This window comes from Hippopotamus amphibius, chromosome 16, assembly GCF_030028045.1.
Source record: "Hippopotamus amphibius kiboko isolate mHipAmp2 chromosome 16, mHipAmp2.hap2, whole genome shotgun sequence".
Taxonomy (NCBI): Eukaryota; Metazoa; Chordata; class Mammalia; order Artiodactyla; family Hippopotamidae; genus Hippopotamus; species Hippopotamus amphibius.
The window spans coordinates 42,169,705-42,194,274 of NC_080201.1; the positions used below are offsets into that span (position 1 = coordinate 42,169,705).

Consider the following 24,570-nt stretch of genomic DNA (forward strand, 5'->3'; position numbering starts at 1 on the left):
AGGCGCATGCGCCACCCTAAAACGGCGCGCGTCGGTGACGTCACGGACGGCGCCAACCTCCAGCTTGGAGCCCGCGACTCTCGCTGCCTGTCGGGCCGTGTCAGTCTGGAAGCTTAGCTTACCGCGCGGCTTCGGGCACAAGGAACCTCTCCACCACGAACTTTGACGAGAGAGGCTCTGGTGTTCGAGGGCAGCTTAAGAACGTTGAGAGAGGTAAAGAGTGAGCGACGCCTGAGAGGACGTCAACAAAGCGCACCGGAAGCGGTCCGAAAATGAACAGTAAGCCGGGTGAGGGCCGCGAACTTGGAGAGGGGTGGGATGGTTAGAGTCGGAGACTAGGTGTAGGTACTGGTGGGTGAAAAGGGTCGCTGCGGAGTCCGAACGGAACTTCTGTGGGAATTGTCCTGCCCTACATAAGTGTAACTGTGGCCCGGTTGGCCTGGCTCAGTCTCTGAACTATGTCAGAGCTGCAGGCAGGTTCTCTCCGGGGGCTGCTCAGTGGTTTGTGAGCGGTGCTAGAGGACCGTCCAAGGCCTTGGTCCGACTTGGCCACTATCTCCCTGGGTGGCGTGGTCAAGGCCCTGTTCCTCCTTTTGTAAGGTACTGATAACGGTGCCTGCCCAGGCTGCCGTTCTGTGAATGACCCTTGCCTGGTGTAAAGCGCAGGGAGCATGCTGGGGAATGATACCACTAGCCCAAGGCTTTGAGAGTTGAGCGGAGAAGAGGTGTGCCAAGGAGGGGAGCAAGCACCCAGGGCAGTTATAGGCAGGGCAGTGACACGGTTAAAACTGGATTTTGAGGTTCACTTCTGCCACTCCCTACCTATGTGATCAAGTTAAGTGTCTCGGGAAATGTTAACTTCAATTTTCTCAGTGCATAATAGGAATAATAACTACTTTAAACGATTGTTCAGAAAGTGTAATGAGGTAGAATATATGTAGCTTTTAATTAGGGACATGGCAAGTAATGAGGGCTCAGTAACTGTTAGATGTCTATTGTTAGGGAAAAAAAGACTTCCGAGTCTAATGCTGGGCACCTGTGACAGGTGCAGAGTCATTCCTCGGGTTCCAGGCCCTGCAGGTTGCTCTGTACAGACAGGTTTTAATCCCTATCTTCCATTTGAGGGGGAACCAGACACTGTATATAAAACTTGTAACCACTTGGGTTTGCTGGTGCACATGTACTCAGGGAAGCACACCAGAGCTGGGATGGAATTTATAGGGTGTGAAGCAAATTTTCTAGTCTTTTGGCCCTTAAACAAGGCCTTTGTCTCGTTCTTATTCCATTCACACCCATATTCTGTCCCCAATGCCATGGTTTTTTTCTTCAGACAAATTAAAAAACAAGAGTGTGAAAGTTTTTAATGGTTGAAACCACATTGAACAATATGTATTTTAAGCCTGAAGAAAGATCTGCTGTATTTTATCGGTTTAGGACACCATTAGTTGTATGATACATCTCAGTTTCATAGATATTAAAATGTGAAAAGTCTTTTTTAAACATCTAACAGTAAACAAAATGTAATAGTTCCAACTATCTTCATCCTGGAAAGCCCTTTCAAATGAGTTACATCATTAGACTTCTAGAGAAACTGCTCAGACTCCTATTCTGTGGTATTTTGAACCAGCGCAAGTCCGAGTATGGTCTGCTGAGCTGCAGTAGCATCTGAGAACTTGTTAGAAATGCAGGATCTGAGAGCGGGGCCCAAGAATCTACATTTTAATAAGATCCCAGAGATTCTGACACACATTAATGTTTGAGAAGCACTATTTTAAAGCACACCATTGGAACGTCTAGGATGGATGTGGCTGGAGGGTAGGACAAGAGACATCCAAGAAAGCTTTGAAGCTGTGCTCATTGTACCACGCTGTGTTCTATCTCTGAATAAGCATAATTTTTTTCATAGCTAAAAAAGTCTTAGGTCTTATACCCATAGCCAACAGAATTGATCATTTCGTGTTTGTTTTTTTTTTAAATCCCCAGGTGTGATCTACCGTGCCTTTTCTCAAAAAGAGGCAAAAGAGTTCGATGTTCAGGTACAGTGCTTGGCAGGAGGTCTGGGAGCAACAGAGATGATGACAAAGATGACTCAGTGGCTTCTTAACCTTTAGTGCTGTTTTAGATGTCCTTTCCCACATTTTACTCCTCACATTTCCAGCAGATATGTTAGGCTTACTCAAGGTCCTTTCCCATTATACCAGAGTTAGGTTTGGTTTGCTGGGACTTCTTGATCTGTGTCATCTCCCACTGTGTAGGGACACCAGGCTATGCTCACCTGAAACCAGCTGTGGTGAGCGCTGTCACTTGACCTTGTTCCTGTGCTCCCTTCACTCCTGCAGAGGGCAGACAGAGCACATTTCATAAGTGTAATTTATGGATTGTATCCGGGTGCTACAAACATACTTTGTCAGTTTGGCAGAAGCTTCACTGGTGACTCATAATGAAGGAGTTACTTTTGAAATCAAGATTTTGAAAGACTGATATGCCTTTTTTTTGGCTTTTCCATGAAAGATGGGCCAGTTAGGTATTTAAAGAATCAAATATCCTCTTACAGTAATAATAACGATAATGAATTCCTACTTAGCACTTAAAAGTACACAGCTGAAGCTCACTGCCCACTTTACCATGGGCTGCCTTGAAAATGTGTGTATCACATCTTTATCCCCACCTCCTACCCATCCACATCCCCGCTTCTGCCCCATGAAATAAGAGCCAGATTACTATTGACACATTAGTGTCGAGGTGTTTGCAGCCTGGTTAGTGCAACAAAGGTCCGGGAAATGGCCCCACCGAAGGGGAGGACCTCAGTAGACAGTGTTTCCCAGGGCTGTGGCATACACGAGGGCAGAGGCATACGAATGAGGAGTAGTCTGGTGGAACTCCAACTTGAGGGACAGTGATGCTTGTTCTTTCAAGAATTACACACAGTTATGACAGTTATTTTGCCCAGAAGTCCTCTCTAAGTGCAGGTGCTCAGTCACAGCCACATGACGCTCTGTTTTATGTGGAAAAGAGTGAACACATGGGGCTAAGATAATGCTGACAGTTTATTTCCCCAAGTAGTGCCAGAGCAGACTAAGAGAGTAGCCATGCCACATTCACAGGGCTGGAGACTCAAGTAAAGAGTATAATGATATAGCTGCAATGTCCAGATCCCTACCTGCTGAGGCTGGGCCACCCTGGAGTACTTGATTATGCCATTTTTTCCTAGTGTTAGGGTCATTTCCTTCAAGGCCATAGCTTGGTTCTACTCTGAGTTTGCCTTCATCTGATCATGACTGTTTAAATATCAATGTCATTCCTTTCTCAAGGATGAGAGAAGTCTTTTCTTCCAAATTTTTTTTTGTTCTGTTTTAATTTTTTGGTTGGGTTTTTGTTTGTTTTGTTTCATTTTGTTTTTATCCTCAGAATAACCTCAGAGAAGCAGGGTAGGAAGTTGGAATTTAATGTGTCTCTTGTGTGTGGCAGTCACGAATTGGCATGTGAATGTGACTTTCACATCTGGCCAGCTGCAGGTAGCGAACACTTGGCAGGTGAGAGGCTGTGTGAGCCTCAGTGGGTAGATAGGTGGGTCAGTGAAGGCGGCCTGTCTGCTGTTGCAGTGGGGCGGGGGGTGGGCCTGGGTAGCCTGGGCCAGAGCAGTGAGCACCACACCATCTTGTCCCCATGCAGCATGCGGGCACCCAGCGGGCTGAGGCCTTTGTGAGGGCCTTCCTGAAGCGGAGCATGCCTCGCATGAGCCAGCAAGCGCAGGAGGACCACCTGCAGCGCAAGGCCGTCGTTCTAGAGTACTTCACTCACCGGAAGCGAAAGGAAAAGAAAAAGAAAGCTAAAGGCCTCTCTGCCAAGCAGAGGAGGGAGCTGCGGCTCTTTGACATTAAACCAGAGCAACAGAGGTAAGGCAGGCCTTTCCTGCCTTTCCACCCCAGCCGCTTAATCTTCCTGGTATTGAGCATGGATTTGGGAAGCTGCTGTGCTTAAGCTGAGAGCCTCTCCCACTTCAGCCACGAGGGGGCAGCCTTCCTTTACCAATTCAGACTTTGGGTTTGGCTTTTCTGCTTGGCTTGTCCTATCCTTAACTAATAAGACCAGTGCCATAAGTGAGTCTGTTGCCTATGGCAACAGGCTATTTGTTTTTCAGTTTTCTTAGAAAAAGAGGAACTGATATTTGTTAACATATACCTCTTTGTAGCTTTTAATAGCACTAGACAGAATCACCCATTGGAGTTTTATTGCCAAAGTACATGCTGCCCACATGTTTCAGAATTTTCTGAAAGAGACCCATCACTCTCTGTGGGAGGACATGTTCCTCCCTCCAGCTGACACTCCATCCCTCCTTGGCCACGATTCTGCATTTACATGTATTAGGACTGTTCTTATGCCTTTGCTCCAAGATCTGTAGCCAAGTAGCCTCCTACATCCCACAAGACAGAGTCTGTCACTTTGTTCATGGCCCCTTTCACAAAATCACGTGGGCTTTGGGAGGAGGAAGGGACTGCTGCCTGACCCTGGTGTGCCTCGCCCATGTCCCCACCAGTAGAGTCCACTTTGGGTTAGAACTTGAGGTCCTGATTTCTCTAACCAGTAGCTTCATTAAATGGATTCCCGTGAAGCGCCAGGAAGGCCTGTTTGGGGTCCTCTCACCTGCTCCCTCTCCTTCACGCCACCACTTCTCACTTACCTACCAGACAGACCTCGTCACCTTGCATGGGGACTTATGACAACCAGCAACTCCTGGTTGAGGATTTTACTGGGTTCAGCTTCCTATAACAGAAAACCTCAAAATATCAGTGACTTGAACAGGATAGAAGTTTATTTCTCTTGAAAGCAAGTCCAGATGAACACCAACCCGGGCTGCTGCGGTAGGCAGTTCCACAGCCATCAGACAGGCAGGAGTGTAGCCCTGGATGCAACCTTGCTGCCCCACCGTCTTGTGGTCTAAGATGTCTGCGTGGGCTCCGGCTGTCACGGCTGCATCTAACCAGCAGGAAGGATGAAGGGGCAAAGGAAGGCAATGTCTTCCTCTTCTCATTAGCAAAATCTTAGCTAATGAGAAGGTTCTACCAGTGAGGAAACTAAGGTTTGCGAGGTGAAAGTACTGGATTTTAGTGCAGTTATTGGGAGTAGAACTAGGATTTGCACCCAGGCCCCAGAGATCCAGGTCATGGTCCTTGGCATCAAGCCACGCTCTGTGCTCTTTGGAGGTTATCATCCCAAGCTCACATTGCCTAACGTTTTACCTCTGTCTGACTTTGCCACAGATACAGTCTTTTTCTCCCTCTGCACGAACTCTGGAAACAGTACATCCGGGATCTGTGCAATGGTCTCAAACCAGACACGTGAGTTGCAATTCTGAAGCCTTGCCCTTTGAGGCAGAGCCCAAGTCTTAGGATCATTTCAGTGTAGCCTTCGAAACGTGCTATCAGCATTGCCTGACTGCAGAAGTTTGTAGACCTCGTTACTGTTCTCAGAATTCATTATCATAGTATACATTAAAGGCTTTTGTTTACCTCCTAGGCAACCACAGATGATTCAGGCCAAGCTTTTAAAGGCAGATCTTCACGGTGCTATTGTTTCAGGTAATTTGCCTAAGAGCACATCATCTGGATGCCCAAGCCATCATTCAGTGACAATTCCTTGCTATGCAGCTATCCCCACATCTCCAGCACTTAGGGTGGGAGATGACTATAGCTGTCTTAGCCAGTTCTGGCCACTCGTTAGATACTCTAACTGGCCTCTGTGTCCCTTTTCCGCACAGAGACCCCTGCTGGTATCCCAAAGGGCACAGCAGCTACTGGCACTCACCCACAGCCTGGTATCTTGAGCAGTCCCATGGTTTTAAATGTCAGCTGTGGACAAGCAGTTCCCAAGTTGTCATCTCCAGCACAGACCCTACCCTCAAAGTCCTTGGATTCAGCTGTCTACTGGACGTAGCCACCCAGGTGTGCAGTAGACATTGTAAGCTTTATATATCCGAAACAGAATGCTGGGCTTCTCCTCAGATCAACCCCTCCCCTGGTCTTCGTCATCTCAGTTGCCACTGAGAATCACTGTTAGTAATACCACTGAGTGCAACTAACATAGCACCACTATTTACCCATTGTTCAGGCCAAAAACCTAGAAGGTATCCACATTTCTTCTTTCCTAATCCCCCAATCCATCAGCACATCCTAACACCCAAATCTAAGCCACCACCATCTCCCCTGGATTACTGCAAAGCTGCCAACCCTCTCGCTGTTGATACACTGCTCCTCCCCTGACCAGGCAGCCAGAGTGAAGGTTCTATTACAGAAATCAAGTTGTGTCCCTTCTGCCTCCTTACTGTGGTCTAAACAGCCTGTCCAACCTCCTTGGGCATCAGGTCTAACCACACTGGCCTGTTTTCTGCTTCTTACCAGGCCTGACCCTGCCTCAGGGTCTTAGCATTTGTTTCTTCCCTCTGTCCAGAGAGTTCTCACAGACTGATTGTTTCTCATTATTCAGGTCCCTACTCAGATGTTACTTCCCAGGGGTCTACCATCCCTATTACCCTGCCCTTGTTTTTTTCATAGCACTCATTACTATCAGAAAATACACGTGTCTGGTTTGCTACACATTACCCCTCCCCCTATTAGAACAGCAGCTCCATGACAGCAGGACTCACTGCTGTGCCCAGCACCTACCTAGGACAGTGCCAGCCACATAGCAGGCTTTCGGTGAATGTGTATTGACTACACTGGGGGATGGGTCGGGGAGGTGAGAGGCCTGCTGCCTGTGGCGGCAGCTCACTGCTGGGTGGCCTGTAGTGGGCTCCCATTCTGGCCAGAGTTCAGGAGGTTGTGGGCAGACCATGATGAACTTGTGTTCATTCAGGTCCCATGAGTGAGCCTTGGCCCTGCCAGAGCAACCTGACTCTGGGCCTTGGTGGTGCTGGATACACATGTGAACTCTGGCTCCAGAATCCTGTCCAGGACCCCTGTGGCAGCAGGCCCTCCAAAGGATACCTTATCAGAGCAGCACAGAGGCTATAAAGCCACCGGCAAGGGATTGGGAAGCCTGGGTTCTCGTCCCACTTGGTCCCTGCCCAGCTGAGGAGCCTCCATCACCCTGCCCCTCTGGGTACTCTTTCTTCCTCTGCTGGCTCAGGGTTGGGACCAGAGCCCCCAGCCCCCGCAGGGCTGGCTGCTTGGGGCCCCCCTAACACCACAGAGGCCTGAGTCCTGAACCACCCTTTTCCTTTGCAGTTACAAAATCCAAATGCCCCTCCTATGTGGGCATGACAGGAATCCTTCTACAGGAAACAAAGCACGTTTTCAAAATTATCACTAAAGAAGACCGCCTAAAAGGTATGTTACTGGATCGCCATGGGCTGTGGCCTCCCCAGCCGGTTTGTCAGTCCTTTCCTCATGGCTCCAAAGGTCAGTTTGGCCTTTCAAGTCAGCACAGATTGTAGGTACCTGCTGACCTTACATTCCGAGCCTGCAGAGACCGTCCCGATACCCAGGGCTCTCCCTGGAGGCACTCACTCGTGAGCCCAGCCAGCAGCCTTAGCCGGATGTGATCGAGGGAAGGAAGGGCTGCATGCCTGTGCCTCCAGACACCTGGGTCTGTTTCCAGGGCTGGGACCCTCCACCTGCCTCCCAGAGTAGTGTAGCTAGACAGATAGCAGGGAGGAAGCTCAGGTAGCGCCTGTCCCTGGAGTTCCCAGAGCCAGTGCCCTTGGTGGTGACTCGCAGTTCCAGGAAAGCAAGTGCAGGCTCATCCACCTTGTGTGCTAGAGCTCACTGCTCTGGCAGAGACGAGCGGCCAGTCTGTCAGCATTTACACACCCCTGCCTTGCCCACAAATACAGAGGTTTCAAGACCACAGTGGGAGGTTTTCATTCCCTTAATTTTTGAAGCTTGGTTTTCTTGCTGCTTCCTTCCATTTCCCTATATATTATTCTGCTTTCGTTTTATTTTTTTTAATTAATTTTTTATTTATGTATTGACTGAGTTGGGTCTTTGCTGCTGCACAGGGACTTTCTCTGGTTGCGGGGAGTGGGGGCTAACTCTTCATTGAGGTGCACAGGCTTCTCGTTGCACTGGCTTCTCTTGTTGCAGAGCAAGGGCTTTAGGCACGTGGGCTTCAGTAGTTGTGGCTCACGGGCTGTAGAGTGCAGGCTCAATACTTGTGGCACACGGGCTTAGTTGCTCCACCACCTGTGGGATCTTCCTGGACCAGGGCTCGACCCCATGTCCCCTGCATTGGCAGGCGGATTCTTAACCACTGCACCACCAGGGAAGTCCCTGCTCTCATTTTAAACCTCAGAAACTGATGTACAAGTTCCCCCAGTAAGTATAAAGCCATGAGTCCATCTGAAAGTTATGTAGCAAGACCTGTTTCTGGCGGTTTTTCTGGGGGTTTCAGTACTGGGAGTTTGGTTCATAGCCTTTGACCCTGAAAACTTTGACCCTGAGTTATATTTAAAATGCAAATAAATTGGCCTTTTGGCAGAATAATCCCCTGTAATCCTGGTGCTGTTACCTTTGTGGGTTCCTCCATTTCCTATTGTCTTTTCCTATTAGCTTTTCGTATTTTGTAATACAAACATCTTGGGAATAATAGTCTCCATAAAAGTGAACTTACTGCCAGGACTTTTTCCCTCATCCTTTTTCTCCTGCTTTTTTTCAGTTATCCCCAAGCTAAACTGTGTGTTCACTGTGGAGATCGATGGCTTCATTTCCTACATTTATGGGAGCAAATTCCAGCTGCGTTCAAGTGAGCGGTCTGCAAAGAAGTTCAAAGCAAAGGGAACAATTGACCTGTGAGCCCTTGCTGCCTGAGGGAGTTGTTTACGACAGCCAAAAACTGGAAATATCCTGAATACCCATCTTTCAGGGAAGAGATGGTCAGGCCAGTTCTGGTTGTAGACCACCTCCAGCCAGTTTAATTATCTGGGAAGAAGCACACTGTACTAAGCACAGAAGTCAGCGGCCAGAGGGATATGTCTTTATAGATGCTCTTGTTTTTGTATCACTCCCGTGGAGAGAAAAGATCAGCAGAAAACACCAGGGTGAACACAGGTTGACTTGAGTAGTGGGTTTTTTTGGTTTTTCTTTTTGATACTTTTCTGTTTTCAGAATGTTCTGTGATGAATCAGTTCTTTATGTAATAATAAAATATGCATGTGGGCGTGAGCAGGCTGCAGGAATGACTCCTGCAGCACAGCCAGGGTGGAAGGAAGGGGAGGCCCAGGGCTGCGTCGGGCTCCTGCCTTTTGCCCTATGGAAGCTCTACCATTCAGGCACCGTTGTCTCACTAGGTCAGTGGTGTCCTCCCTGCATCTTTGATACATTGCTTTATTTTTTTAAATTAATTAGTTAATTATTTTATTTATTGGCTGCATTGGGTCTTCATTGCTGCGCAAGGGCTTTCTGTAGTTGAGGAGAGCGAGGGTGGCTCTTCATGCAGTGTGCGGGCTTCTTATTGCGGTGGCTTCTCGTTGCGGTGCACACATGGGCTCAGTAGTTGTGGCTCATGGGCTCTAGAGCACAGGCTCAGTAGTTGTGGCGCATGGGCTTAGTTGCTCCACCACATGTGGAATCTTCCTGGACCAGGGCTCAACCCCATGTCCCCTGCATTGGCAGGCAGCTTCTTAACCACCGTGCCACCAGGGAAGCCCTTGATATGTCACTTTAAATCATGTCTGCTGTCGAACTCTTTGACCTGAGATTTACTTTGCTGTTCCAAGAAAGTTGAAGAGGAATGAGTGGGTGAAGTTCCTGAGTGACTTAGAGCCCATTCAGGAGTTAGAACTGGGGTGGGCCCCAAAGGCAGAATGCTGGGTCTAGGTGTGCTTATTGGAGCTTGTTCCAGTGTAGGGAGCTTAAGCCTACAGAGTATTCGCAGTTCCTGAGTCCGTTAGGCTCCAGCGGAAGATGGGCTGAAGGGAAAATAAGACTGCAGCTCCTCCCAAGGCCTGACCTACTAGGAAAGCCTGAGTCTCCAGCAGTGGCACTTTAGTTGACATCTTAGTTCCATTTTTGCTGCTGAAAGGCATGGCTCTCCAGTGTGACCCTAGCCCTGTGGGCAGTTGATGGGGCCCTTCTATGCAGGGCCTGAGTACAAACTGGCCAAATAAGAACAGGGCAGGGACCAGCCTTCCAGGGTCTGCTATTAGGAAAGCCACATGGCTCAGAAGGCCCTATCGCCCCTTTCTTTTGAGAAGCAGGTGTTTGCTGACCAACAAGGTGAGGGCAGAAGCATTCCTGACAACAAACTGGCAGCAAATTCATATGCTTTTTCTTCCACACCAAGAGGAGCAGCAATGCCAGAGGCTTTGCTTTCTCAACGTCTTGCCCTCGGACTCCACACTGGATGAGAAACACTGTAGTGGAGAGGGGGACTGTAAACACTGACTTCACATTACTGGAGAAGAGTGAGAAGACCTAGCTGTGCCTCTGTGCCCCTCAAAGGCTTAGCATACCCAGTCTCCCACGATGTGCCTGGCGGCTCGACCCTGCTTCCATCTGTGCATGGTATCCCTCGCTTACCAGGAGGGTCCGAGTCTCCTTGGGTGCTCTCCCCAGTCCAGCCATCACTGCCTGTGGTTTGGAGCACAGGTCCCATCACCACCTTGGACAGGGCAACCTGACCCAGCAATAGCCCTTGGGTGTGGCCACAAGGACACTCGGACTCAGAGCACTTGCTTGCCCAAGGCCTCGCCGCATGAGACAGGTAGAGCTGGGACTTGAACCCCATAGTCTAGCTCCAGAGCCATGCTTTTGACTAGAGGGTGGCTGCAAGGATGAGAAGATACTTCCAGAGTACATGACCGTGGTCCCTTTATTACCTGGGTTCCCACGGAAGGAACCTCTGTCTTCTGTGTAATGTGGCTTCTGTTCTTCCAGCTATCTGAAAGTGTCACACTGGTAACAGTACAGGTGCTGTAACTTCCTAAACCCCACCGCTCTTACCCACCCTTCTGCAATGTAAAAGGCGGCCAATGTTGTGTAAATATACAGCTGCTTTCCAGAAAAGTTGTTGGAACCAATTGCCATGTGAAATCTGTTTTTCATTTGGCGCAGACTCAAGTTTCCATGCGAGTGGCTGTTTAATTTGTAGACTTCTCTCCCCCTCCCCAAGCAGACTTGATAAGAATGCTCACCTGCTACAAAGCAGTTGCTGCTGCTGTGCATGCCTGTTTCTGGGATGCCCTGCTGTCCCCAGGCCTGCTTAGAAGCCACTTGGTTCTGTGCCCCAAGGACCATGCCATCCTCCCAGGCACAGGAGGTGGTGAGGAGGGCACAGGCCGGGCTGGGCGCTGGCCCCTGAGTGAGCATTCCCAATGAAGGTGCACTAACCACTGCACAGGGAAGTTCATAGGACTGGCCATGTCCCCATGGCTGTGACACAGGGCTTGTCATGGAGAGCAGTGTGGTACTTCAGTCTCCCATCTCCACTGCCCAGGGAGCAGGACCCCAGCAGAGCTGGGGCCTTTGACATGTAGGATACCTGTGAGACACAACTAAATTCACCTTGTGTGTAAACCTTCATGCACACAAGAACTCTGTGACCCAGAGAGGCCCACAGAGCAGCAGAGTGGTTAAAACTGCAGAACGGGATGGAGGAGGCTGTGGGGCCAGGAGACATCCGTCCGGTGACCCACTGTTCCCCAAAGAGCGAGTGGGCCCCAGGCCCTTTACATCCTCCAGGGCCAGTTCTGTGAAGGGCCTCCAGAGGGCAGGCCAGAGCCTCTCGGGCAGGAACAGGGTGAAGTGCCTGGAGGGTAAGAGGGACAGTATGGGCCAGGGCCGTTGTATAAGCCCAGCCTGCCATAACAAAATACTGAAGGTGGTGGCCCAGTCAACAGACATTTCTTTTCTCACCATTCTTGAGGCTGAAAGTCCAAGATTAAGGTGCTGGCAGGATTGCTGTCTGGTAAGAGCTTTCTCCTTGGCCACCTCGCTGTGTCCTCAAGTGGCCTTCTCTGTGCACTTGAGGGGTGGGGGAGAAACCTCTGGTGTCTCTTCCTTTCTTATAAGGACACCAGTCCTATGGAATTAAAGCCCCACCTTTATAACCTCATTTAATTTTAATTACCTCCCTAAAGGCCCAGAGCTTCAACACAGGGATTTGGAGGGAACATAATCCAGTCCATAACAGCCATGGAGCTGTCCCTGCTGGGACAGATTGGTTTTGACCCCCATCCTCAGACACTGGCCTGGCCTGGCCTTCCCACACACCCATGTGGGGTGCTTGGACTATTAGCCAGTTCGACCAGCCCAGCCGCTGGGTCCTGAGCTCCCATCACCACGGGATTCCAGGACTTGCCCATGGAACTTCAGTTCAGCTGCTCCCTCCAGTATCAGGAGCCCTGAGGGTGCTAGGTTCCCTTACCCTTCTGCAAACAGCTGAGCTCCTCTTCCCTCACCCTCTTGGGGCTAGGTACAGTCTGGTTGGGGGAGGAAATGCACACACAGGTGGGCAAGAGAGGCTCCCTGGAGGAGGCAGCTCTTGATCCAGGCAGTTGTGGGATGTGAAGAGTGTGGTCACACCGGCTCAGGGCAGGGGTCTGCAGGGCCAATGTGGAGAACCCAGGAAATTGCCTGCCCACAGGGCCCAGGGCCAGCAGGAGGAGAGGCAAGAAGGGCTGTGGGGCTACAGCTGCCACACTCAGGAAACGTCCAGCTTGTCAGTGGGAGGGGAGAGATGGCAAGAGCTGCTAGAAAAGTTCTAATCCAGGGGGCAGTATGTGGAATTCTGCTGGTCCAGTCACCCAGTTCTGAAGTCTTCTGAGGCCTCAGTGTCACCATCTGTCAGGTGTGGCCATGAGACTGGATCAGGGTTTCCTGAAGTGGGATTCTGGCGCTTCCTGTACAAGAATCAGCAGGATGCGTGTTAAAAGCAGCCAGATCCTGGGCTGCAATCAGACTCCAGGGGCGGGGCCCAGATAGCTTTGTGTTCCTCTAAGACCCGAGCTGGTTCCTCCAGTCGTTGGTGTTTGAGGATCATGGACTCCAGATGGCGTCTAAAGTCTCTTCCAGCGCTGACGTCTGGACTGTGATTTAAGATTTGGGCCTCTCAGGGTAGTGCTTTCTGGATGCTGGAAGAGATTGTCAAGTGACTGATCTCTCAAGTTCTGAAGAGTAAATATGAACATTCCCCCCAAAAGCCATAAATTATGCTAAAAAGCTTTCTTTCTGGACAATGGCTTTAGTTCTAATTTAGTTTGCATTTCTTAGCTATAATGCCTAATTAAGACATCTGTTAAATGTCCATAATATTAATTTAATAGAGGGGGTTCTAATAGAACTGTATTGGAATTGTCCATTTAATTAACCTCATGAGCCTTTAATGGATGTCTTAAATAGACGTCTTTAACAAGAGTGCTAGACAAATTAAAATTAGAGTCAATAACATTCTTGGTAATTTTTCCTGAGCTGTGAAGGACAAGCATTGCTAAGTAGACAGACGCAGAGATGGGCTGCACAGAGGAGTGTTGGAGCTGGTGTCCCCAGCAGGGTCCACAGTGGACAAGGCCTCAAGCAGGGTTCAACCATTCTGTGTCCTGATCACCTTTGTGCACTACTGTCCAGTCACGAGAGGCAGTTCTCAGGGAGCACAGTCCTGCTCTGCCCCTTCATACACCTTTCACAGAAAATGTGTGCTGACCTGGTCCTTCAGACTGAGCTCCTGGATGTGGGAGGGAGATGGAGGAAGGAGGACTCACCCAGAGATTCTCGCTAAATACCATAGATGCATGGATCAGGAGAGGTGGCACAGACTAGGACAGGGCAGGATTGGCCGGAATGGATGGGGGGAATGGCAGGTGAGGAAAATATTGTATCACTTTCGGCCCTACCACTCCACTGAACAGCTCTCGCTTAAATGAACTGCATCTTTCCAAAGTCAGTAGTCAATTCTCTATCTTATTTGGTCTCTCATCAGCATTTGGCATGACTAATCATTCCCTGCCTCCTGAAACACCTCTGTAGGCCCACACGCCCTGACTTTCCTCCTGCCTCCCTAGCCACACCTTCTTAGTGTTCTTTCATGGACCCTCCTCCTCTTCCAAACTTCTAAATGTTGGTTAAGCCCTGAGCTCCATCTTTGGACTCTTCTGCATTTGCTCCATAATGGTCTCATCCACAACTTCAAATACCCTTGACTCTCAAAATCATATTGGCAGCCTAGCTTCCTCCTAACCCCAGACCCGAATCTGTCTGCCTCCCCCCAATTCCAGTGTGAACTCCTGAAGGACAGCAGTTCTGTATTGACCTATGCTGTCTCCCCAGTGATCTAGAAGCACTGTCTGACCCCTAACAGGTACTCCACGAGGGAATGAATACAAGTGCCCGTTGACAGCTCCACCTGCAGATCTAATGGCCTCCCAGCCTGATACGACTGCACACAGAACTACTGACTTTCCTGTGCTCCCACCTGAGCAAATGGCTTCATGTCTCTCCCGTTACCTAAGCCAGAAACCCAGGCATTATCCTCTCTTCGTTCAGGCCCCTCAACCAATCTTTCATTAAGTGCTGATGGCCTCCTTCCAGCCCTGCTTGCTATCTGCCTGCTCCCACCTGCTGTCATCTCAACCAACAGCCACAGCCCCTCCCTGGCCCCCTTGCCTCCACACAGGGCCCCACCACAGCCGACGTGACCTTTGTGAAGCATGACTCAGATTATATCATCCTTCTGCTCAGAACCCACAAGTGACTTCACAGTGCACTTAAAATTAAAGCCGGCTCCTGACCAGGGTCATCAGGGCTTCCCCCACCCCACCCAGCCAGCATCTCCAGCCCTGGCCCAGCCACCTCCCCAGTGTCCTGCCCCCGTGCCTCCTCTACATACCTCCCTTCTACTCAGTGTTGGCACCTGTCACTCCATCTGCTTGGGACTCTTCCCCTGGACCTTCAACCACAAGGCAGCCCGTCTTCCACATTCAGTTCTCCACAACTGGCCCCCCTCTCCAAGGGGCCTCCTCCGAGCAGCCCCCCCACACCAGTCCCTCTCTCATATGACCCCATCTTACTTTTTCTGTAGCAGATCTTAGTATCTAACATAATCGTATCTGTGGTTTATTGTCATTTTCTTCCACTAGAATACTGGGACTTTGCCTGTCTTGTTTGCCATTGTAACCATTGTGACCTCAGTGCAATCTAGACCCCTGCCTCGCACATAATATGTTCAGTTAAATAGTTGTTGTCTGACCAAAAACAAAAAACAAAAAAACAAGGAGCCAGGGGTGTGACCTAATGATGGATAAAGGTTGGCACACAGCAGCCGTGATGCTGACCGTGACCCCCTCTGACCCAGACAACACCCCCCCCCACCATTGCCATGGCTTGTCCACAGCAGAGCAGCACTGTGTCCTGGGACCCACAGGCTCCCCACCTTCCACACTGGCAGGCACACCATGCAGCAGCGGTCCCCTGTGTCATCGGACCCTGCCCTTCCTGGCTACTCAGCTAGATGCAATTACACTTCAGGAACAGCTGTGACATGCAGTGTGTGTGGCCAGCACTCCTCTGCCCTTCCCAGCTTCACCCACTGGACCCCAGGGTGTGGCTGGTGTGAGTGACGTGGCCTGAGAAGGACTGAGTTCAAGGAACCAGCATTCAGTCAGGAAACTCAAGCTCAAGGACCAACTTACTCTTGACCTTCAGATTCAACCACAAAGGATGTGAAAAAAAGAGTGTGTTTATGGTAGTTTTATTTAATCTACACAAATTAAACTGTATCCTCTGCTAAAAGAAAGGGAAGGAGAGAAATAATGTTGCAGATGGAACTGCCTATGGCCCTGCCCTTCTGTTTGGTGGAAACTTGTCCTGCAGCGGCGGGAGATGGAAAGCATCCTTAGCCGCCCTCTGTCTCCCCAAAACGTGTGGGACTGTAATGCTGTGCACAATAACACAGACCCTAAGCCGCTGGGATGCTGGAGGGGCTCCCCTGCCCGGGAGAGCTGACATGCGCCTCTCTTCCCGGCTTCACTGCACCACTCACATCGGCAACTCAAGACCAGCCATGGTGGGACTATCTAGACCACGCTACCAATCAGGGCTTGTTCACTGTTTACCAAAACCACCTGAAACACCAGTCAGTTTCTCTGCGTGCTGGAGAGGCCATGATAAGTTTCAGCCCTGTGAGCTGGACCTCCTGAGAAAGGAGGGTCTGTCTCTGCAGGGCCCCCCTGCAGGAGATCTGACGACATGATTTGAGCCTGACGGGTTGTTTGGCACCCAGCCCACAGAAGATGGGACACTGTGGGCTGGGGGCTGGAAACGTGAGTGCATTTGCTGGCTGAGAGCTCACAGGACTGGAAATTTAAGATCTGTGTGCTTTCTCTGTGTGAGGCTGTTATGTGGGTGCTTCATACGTTTCTGAAAGTTAAGCATCTCTATGAAATCTTGTTTCCTGATGGTGCTGGGTTTACCCTAATGGCTCTTGCTCAAGGATCATGGACCGAAAGCAAGGAAACCCAAGGTCCTAAGAAATGTGCTATGTCACCAGATGTACAATTTTAACACCTCCCTCTCAAAGTATTGGCTCTCTCTCTCTGCCCTGGACCTCCAGACGCCTAGGCTGTCACTAGGGTGTGATCACCGTAGACATCCTCATCCCCGCCCATGAGATGCTCTAGTGGGTGTGACAGACAGTGAGTGGTGGGAACGGGGACCATGCGGGCTGCAGAGTGGGGTGGGGAGGGAAACAGGGCCCGTGTCAGGGGCACCTGGTGGGTCTGGCAGTGGAACAGGCCTCCCCTGGGACCTGACCTTAAGATGAGGGCAGATCGCTGAGCTGGAGTCAGGCAGGCAAAGGGACCTCCTGCAGAGGAACTGGAGGTGGGAAGAGGGGAGGGGAGAGGGGAGGGGAGAGTGCTGACTGCAGCCGAAGGCTTTGGACACTGGGCGGGGTGGCAGGAAGCCAGGGTGGGGAGAGGAAGAGAGACAAGGAGTGAGCTAGGCCAGGCCGAGGCCAGGCCTGGGAGACCAGCGAGGAGCCTGTGCCTGTGAGGGACGTCCGCAGCTGGACCAGAGTGCGGGCCCCAGGGATACACAAAACAGGTTTGAAGGGTACATACAACGCCTCACGGACAAGGCCTTATGTTCACAAGCCTCCCACCGCGAGCCCCAACTTGAGCCTCCATTCACAGCCAAGTGACCTGTAAGGTGGAGCCCAGCTGCATAAACAGAGGGTGGCCTCAGCCAGCCAGGCAGTGAGGGGAGGGGCCAGAGCACAGTCCACAGGCCCAAAGAGGCGGGAGGAGGCTGCAGTTGAGTTCCTCTCAGGGAAGAGGAATGGGCCAGTGGGCAGGCAGGCAGGGAAGGAAAGAGAAGCCCTTGGGCAGCTAGAGATGAGGAGGAAGATGGGAAAGCTGGGCCAGGAATAGGGAGTGGTGTGGGCATGGCTCCGGGGTGACCTTACCTGGCTTGGCTCTGTCGCTTAGGCAAGCCACCACCTTGCAGTACCTCAGTGTCCCCATGTGTAAGATAAGCATCAGAAATAAAGCACAATGAATACGGTTTACTGTGCATATCACCCCAAAAGTCGGAGAGTTCCCACAATGTATGTTCTCCTCTTTCAAACATACAGGAGCTGTTACTTGCCAAAGCTGTCCCCTCTGTAGCCACACTCTTGGCGGAGCCTTGGCACTGGTCATCCGTTTGCTGGCAGAGGACACTGAGATTAATCCACCCAAGATCACACAATGGTGGCAGGAACACGTGGCTAGGTGTCTCTCCCCACATCAGCTGTTCTTCTGGAATTTGATAAAGACTCCCTCTCCCCCAAATTTGAAGTCCCACCGTTGCCTGCTGGGATGAGAACAGGACTGATTTTTGCGAAGCAGGAACCCCTGCCAGTTCCTGGCTCCTGGCGGCATTTGCTGCAGAATTTACAGACTGCAATAACTATTGAACACCCTATTATCCTGCTGCGTAATTAATGTAAATGATAGTTAACGTCCGCTCACCGAGGCTGATGTTTCTCGGAGGAGGCCCTGCCTGCCGCCCGGGCCCCATTCCAGGGGCGTTTATGGTGGCAGCCCCATTCTGGCTTTGTTGAGTAACAGGTAAGCCATGGCCTTAAATAATGAAGACAGAGGGCTAATGGGCCCCCCAAAGTGGGGAAGCTCAGACTCCTGTCCCCGAATCAGATGAGAGAGACACTCCCTCCAAGGTTCTTTCCTCTCAGACCCAGAGGCTCAACTGTTTCCTGAAACCCAGCTGGCAACATTCCCTAGGGCTTCCTGCAGGGAGACCAAGGAGTGTGTCTACCAGCCGCGTGCATGGAGAATGAAATCCTAAAATTCCTGCCTCCCTCCAGCCTTACCTCACCTCCAGCTCTAGGCACCCCTGTGCTGTCCCAAGCAAACCTACCAGAATGGTCTTTCCTGTTCACTGGCTTCTTTTAGCTCCTGGGGGGAGCGGGGCACACTAGATGCCACCCTCTCAGGGAGGCCTTCCCGGACCCTGTCTTAGTTGATCTACCTCCCCCAGGTGCTGGGGAACAAAGCTGTCTTTCCATGCTCTCTGGTCTGTCTCCACCCTGCAGAGAGGGCTGGGCCTTGCAGTGGCTGCCCATACTTCCCTGCGCCAGTCATGGGTGGCACACAGGACGGAGTGGGGCTGGCCTTTCTTAGGAAGAACTGTGTCCAGCTCAGTGCTGTTCAATCCCGGCTGCACATTTCAACCACCTAGGGAGCTTCCAGAACAATTCCAAAGACAAGAAGACCTCACCTCCCCAAAATTAAGCCAGAATTCCAAGGGGCAGGGCCCTGGCACCTGCATGTTTTTAATCAGTGGTAGAAAAATCTGAGTTCAGTTCCCAACTTAGACATTCCCAAGCTGCATGGCCTCTGGGAGTCAGGGCTTCCTCTCTGTACAGTAGGAATGTCTCCCCCGCGTTGTAAGAAGTGAAAAGGGCCAGACACAGTGAGTCTCATTAAGGTTTGCTCTGTCCTGGCTCTTTCTGTTGCTGAATGGATAGTTCATGAGCATCCAGAAGCAGTCTGAGAGCTGGGGCTTTGGAAAGAGCTGCTCCTCGCCACCCCAGACGTGTGGTCCCTGTCTCCAGGGTGACCACGGCTGTACAAAGACCCAGTAGGCTGGGCCATGTGCCCCTTAGCCCAGATACCAGGGGCCTGGATGTGTCATGACCCTTCCACACTGTGTTATAAACATGCACCTGCCTCCTTGACTGTGAGCTCTGAGAAACCCATGCTGAGTCCCAGGGCTCAATGCAAAGCAGGCTCTGTGCAGGTGCCCAGGGAGTGAATGAAGGCAGGAGTCAGTGAGTGTGCCCACAGCTGGTGTAGCCAGGCTCTTGTGGGTCATTTAAGGGCCATCTCTGTGGCAGGACCATGCTTCTGAGAGGTTTCTCTTGACCACCCCACCCAGTGACCCACCTGCAAGCCAACACATGTCCCAGCATGCCTTGCAGAGGGCACTTTGGACTAGTGTTTTCAAAAAGTCTATTCCAAAAACTTTAATGAGTCTTGTAGTCAATATAGCAGGTAGTGACCATCATTCTTTTTTTTTATTTATTTTTTGAAAACATAAACTATGGAATAAAATACCAAATTGCACATTTTATAATAATAAAGTCAGGACACTTTATTTCCTTACATTTTGTTCAGTTATATGTGAAAATGGAGGTCTCCAGACACAAGGAGCACTGAGGTGGGTCTCTGTTAGGGAGCTCTGCACCAATGCCTGATATGAGGGACAGTGAAGGCGTATAAACAAAGAAATGGTGTTTGGAGGAGTGAGGGAGCAAGCCCAGGGTGTCACGAATTATCAGGGTTGGAACTGGACTCCAGCCCAAGTTTCTTATTCCATTACCCCACTCCTAAGTCATCTACACCTCTGTGGAATCCCATGGTCTCTGGCCCAGGAGCACTGAGGTGGGTAAGTCTTCTCCACAGTGGCCCCATGTAGACAGGTCTCTGAGTTGCAATTCCAGGAATCACTGACTTTGGCCTGTGGCCACTGAGTGCATCAGTTAGGGCTATTTTGGTTGCAAGTAACAGAAAAGCCAGCCAAAACTGGTGAAACAAAAAGGGAATTTATTGTACCCCATAATTGAAAGGTCAGAGTAGGACTGCCTTCAGGAATGGTTTGATCCAGATGAAACAATGTCTTCAGGATACTTTCTCTCTTGCCATATCTTTACTCTGCGTTGCCTCTTTGCTCAGACAGATTATCCTTTTATAGCAGCAAGCCTCACGTTCCCTCAGTCTGTTCGCAGGAATATTTCTTTCCGGTAGCCCTTCCTCCAGTCCCAGGATTCCTTCACCCTGATTTGACCATTTGGATCAGGTCTCCATCCCTGTTCTGTGGCTGGAGCATCCAAGCTGTTGATTGGCCAGGACTGGGTCACATGCTTCTGCCCTGGAAACACCTGGATGGATTACAGGAAAGGGCTGTTCCTCCAAAGGCATCAAGGAGCTATTTTAAAAGAAGAGAGGTTGGCTGCTGGTGGCAATGATAATAGTAATAGATGTCCACTCCACTGAGCTCTTGAAGGAGGAAACAGGTGCAGCACAGTGAGGAGCCCTGGGATGGATTGGTAGCAGCAATTCAGCTGGGCTGAAATTACATCTCCCAGCATTCCCTTTTGTGTACAGTTCCCAGTGTGAGGGGCCACAAGAGACCTTCTGCCTGAGAGTCGGGAGGCAGAAGTACAACGGCAACCATCTTCTCGGAGCTCTGAGGTTGGTGCTGGGCACACGGCACTGCTACCGCTCACATTGGCAGGATCTGCTGGCTCACAGGGTGGGCACGGGCTGCAGCCAGGCCCATAGGGCCTCCAGCTCCTGCCAGGTCCTCCTTCAGCTCCTCTGTTCTGGACCATGAGGAAGGATGCCAGCTCCTCCTGCAGGACACCCTCATGGGTGAAACTGGAGGCGGGGAGACAGTGAGAGGTGGATGCAGTGCCAGCCTCCCAGGTCAATTTCATCCTTGCATCCTACATGTTACATACATTGTTCCTTCCCAGTTACCTGCCCTGCAGGCTCCAGGTTCCAGGATCAGACACAGAAGGAATGGCTTCATGTAGTCTGTTTAACTAACTCCCGCAATTGGATGAGGTCAAGTCCCTATAATAAATACTTTATGATATATAGTCTCACAGAAGTTCTGCTCCTCTGATGGATCCCTGACACAACAGTTCCTGAGCTGCCGGCCCTGAAATCATCCTGATGAGCTCAGGAATGACACATAGGACCAATGCCAGGAGCAGCCCTCTCCCCCTGCCTATGAGGATACCCAAGTCACCCCAGGCACCTTCAGTGGGCCTATTTCAGTCAGGCACCCAACTCCATTCTGGAAGAAGCTTTGGCCCTGGTAGAAAACCTGGGCTAGAGTCACCCCACCAGGACACAGAATTATCTGGGAGAAGAACATCTTCCCCACAGCCACTGCCACCTCCCTCCCCTGGCTTATACCAATGAAAATGCTCCCACCATGTGTATCTCACTCTCTATAGATGTGGTCGCAGGATGTAGAGGTCTCTTCAGTTGACTAGCCAGAATCCATGCCCCATCCAAACAACTGCTCTAAGCCAGTCACAGCCATCCTGCTCTCCATTGCCACGGATTGGTTTATAAATGGCCCTATTCTGGCCAGTGGGAGTAATTGTGGCAAATGTTAGGACTGTTTGCTAGTATTTCCAGTTCTCCCCACTTCTGGCAGGGGGATATTTATTTCCTGGTCTCCTTGTGGTCAAGTGCGGCCATAAAACTAACCTTGGCCAGTGTCATGAGAGGAAGCCCCGTGTGTCACTTCTGAGGCAGAGCATTTAACTGCTGGTGGGAGCGCTTTGGCACAACCACCACCGTCATCCAAGGTGGCGGCTGTCCCCTCCGCTGGGTGTCGGAGTGGCTTCAGCGAGACAGCCCTCTTCGGACCTGCTCTGGCATGTAGCGTAAGTGAAAATAAATCTTTGTAGTTTTAAATCATGAGACTTTGAGATTTTTTGTTACTGTTGTGTAACCTAATTTTTCTTGGCTGTTACAAAATTCTACTGGGGGTTCAGGGACAGTTTCTTCACTTCTAAGAACGAGGTACATATAGAAAGAGAGCCAATAACCACCTCCTCTTACTCCTCTAGATGGTGCTACGTAGGGATGAGAAGCCTGGAACTCAGCCTCCATCCTGACACCAGAAGCTAGTCTGAGGGAACTACCACCCTGTAGGCCGCAGGGCAGAGGAACCGGGATCTTTAAGGCCACGGTCAAACCACCGAGTCAACCAACCCTGCAAACTGTCTGGCTGTTCAACTTCCTGTTATGAGAGGTAATAAAATTCCTTCTTGTTTAAGCCAATTTGAGTTGGAGTTTCTGCTACTTGCAGCTGAAAACATCCCAGCTGATAAATGGTATGGACACACTTCTTACTCAGGCAGCCTTGAAGGGAGTAGTCTCAAACTGACTTTTCCCATGAATAATCTACATCCAGAAAGGAGCAAAGTCTCAAAGCCACATATCTCCTCTTCCCGATCAGAAAGCTAAACAGGATGAAACTATGTATCAGTCAGTTGGAAGTACAGAAACCAAACTCAAAATTGGCCTGTGTTAAAAAAAAAAAGCAGGGAGGGCAGAAAAAATTGGTTCACGTAACTGAAAAGGGTGGGCGCACTTGTAACTTCAGACATGGCTGGATTCAGGGTTCAAAGATGCTCTCAGGAATCTGCCTTTCTCCATTTCTTAACCATGTTTTCTTCCATGTCAGCTTTACTCTCACTCAGGTCAGCTGATGCTGGGGAGTGTTGGTTCACATCTCATCCACCTCAACTTCCCAGTGTTGGGACACCTCTTTCCCAGGAACACAGCAAAGGGCCTGAGTCAGATGCTGGCCTAGCTCAGATTGTGTGCACATCCCTGAACCAACTGAAGCTGGAGAACCTGGTGCTCTAGTCCAGCAGACTCACTTCCCACACCTACCTCCAGGGCCAAGACTGGGGCCGGTCCTCTCTGCATGAAAGGAGCAAAGGGAGAGAAAGGCTCAGTTCCACCCCCACCTCAAAAAAAAAAAAAAGCAGATATTTCTGCCAGAAGGGAGAAAGGATACCACGCAGGAAAAAACAGTAGATAAAGACGTCTGTGTAGGCCTGGTGTATTTGGTTTTACTGAGGAGGCTGGGCTGGGCTGGGCTGGGGCGGGCATATGACTGTTATGTCAAGTCTTCGCCAGTCCGAGGGTGGAAGGGAGGATAAGACTGGGGAGGGGAAGAACTGTTTTAGTTGGTATTCACCAGGAAAAAGCCAGAGACAAGGCTTTTTCTTTTCTTCTTTTAAGAAAGTGATTTCTTTTTTTAATTAATTAATTAATTGGCTGTGTTGGGTGTTCATTTCTGCGCACGGGCTTTCTCTAGTTGTGGCAAGTGGGGGCTACTCTTTGTTGCAATGCATGGACTTCTCATTGCCGTGGCTTCTCTCGATGTGGAGCACAGGCTTTAGGCGCGGACTTCAGTAGTTGCAGCATGTGGACTCTAGAGAGCAGGCTCAGTAGTTGTGGTGCACAGGCTAAGTTGGCTCCGAGGCATGTGGGTTCTTTGCGGACCAGGGCTCGAACCCATGTCCCCTGCATTGGCAGGCGGATGCTTAACCACTGCACCACCAGGGAAGTCACAGAGACAAGGCTTTTAATGCAAGTAGTTTATTTGGGAGGTAAGACAAACATTGAGAGAGGAAGTGAGACAGGAAAGGGAAGGCAGCCAACAAAAGGTGTGTTTTCAGGCAAGCTAGAGCTGTGGGCAACTGTGGGAGTCCCCACCCCAGAGTTATCCCACCTGAAGGATGAGGGAGCTGGGGTGTTTGTCCACCAAGGCCAAGTGGTGAGGGGTGTCGCAGCAGGTTGATTCCTGGCATGTCTGTACCACCATGCAGGTGAACACACGTGTGTTCTGGACCTTTGGAGGGAGCGCACCAGTAAACAGACCCAGAGACTGGCTGTTGGCCTTCAACTTACAGGATATGGGCAGGGCACCAAGTGCCTGCTACAGAACTAGCACTAATTAGGCCAGTACTGTCTGCTCTATAAGTTACCACTTCAAATCCTAGCAACAGCCCAGTGAGGCAATTTTCAGCATCCAAAGTCACTAATAAGCCTCAGGAAGTGGCCTTCAGCTGGTGAGATGGAAGGGCACAGATTCGAATCCTGGACGTCTGGCTCTGAAGCCACTGCTGTCCCCGCAACACCCCATAAATTCAGCAGGGCAATTCTAGGCCACCGCCAGGCTCTGCCAACTTCTCAGAGAACAAAAACCGAGTAGCCAGTTCAGAGACCCTCAGGGGCCTGCCTTTACCAATAGTGACTGTCTGGGCCCTGTTCTGGGCTCCCTGGGTGCCTGCTGTGATCACAGGCAAGGCCCGCCCTTCTGTGACAGCACTCTTCTCAGAGTCTCTTTTCAGGAATGTTTTTCTGCAGATGCTAATGAATGACCCTTAAATTTCCCCGGAAAGGCTGCCTCTTTTTGAAGTGGCTGAAGATCTCTGCTCTTGATTGCAATGTTCCCAGAGCTGATTTTGGCCACTTGGCTCTTATTTCTGAAGTGATGATGGGGGTGGGAGGAGAGGAAAGTGAGAAGACAAGCATTTGGGGCT

At 50.5% G+C, this 24,570-nt stretch overlaps 1 protein-coding gene across 2 annotated transcripts; it reads left to right on the top strand.

Moving 5' to 3' along the window:
• The first annotated feature begins 39 nt into the window (after nt 1-39).
• POP4 (POP4 homolog, ribonuclease P/MRP subunit) lies at nt 40-9,158 on the top strand. Of its 2 annotated transcripts, none has more exons than XM_057713068.1 (7): nt 40-279; nt 1,984-2,036; nt 3,673-3,896; nt 5,262-5,339; nt 5,518-5,579; nt 7,224-7,325; nt 8,653-9,158. In XM_057713068.1, exons 1-7 carry the CDS (start codon nt 273-275, stop codon nt 8,787-8,789), a joined length of 663 nt encoding a protein of 220 aa, XP_057569051.1. In that variant the 5' UTR covers nt 40-272; the 3' UTR covers nt 8,790-9,158. The 2 variants fall into 2 exon arrangements, with proteins under 2 accessions (XP_057569051.1, XP_057569050.1); XM_057713067.1 differs by having other exon boundaries at nt 57-288.
• The last annotated feature ends 15,412 nt before the right edge of the window (nt 9,159-24,570 follow it).

Coding starts and splice junctions, on each gene's coding strand:
- POP4 (XM_057713067.1), top strand. Junction 2,037..3,672: donor CAAAAGAGTTCGATGTTCAG/GTACAGTGCTTG, acceptor GTCCCCATGCAG/CATGCGGGCACCCAGCGGGC. Junction 5,580..7,223: donor TCACGGTGCTATTGTTTCAG/GTAATTTGCCTA, acceptor TTTCCTTTGCAG/TTACAAAATCCAAATGCCCC.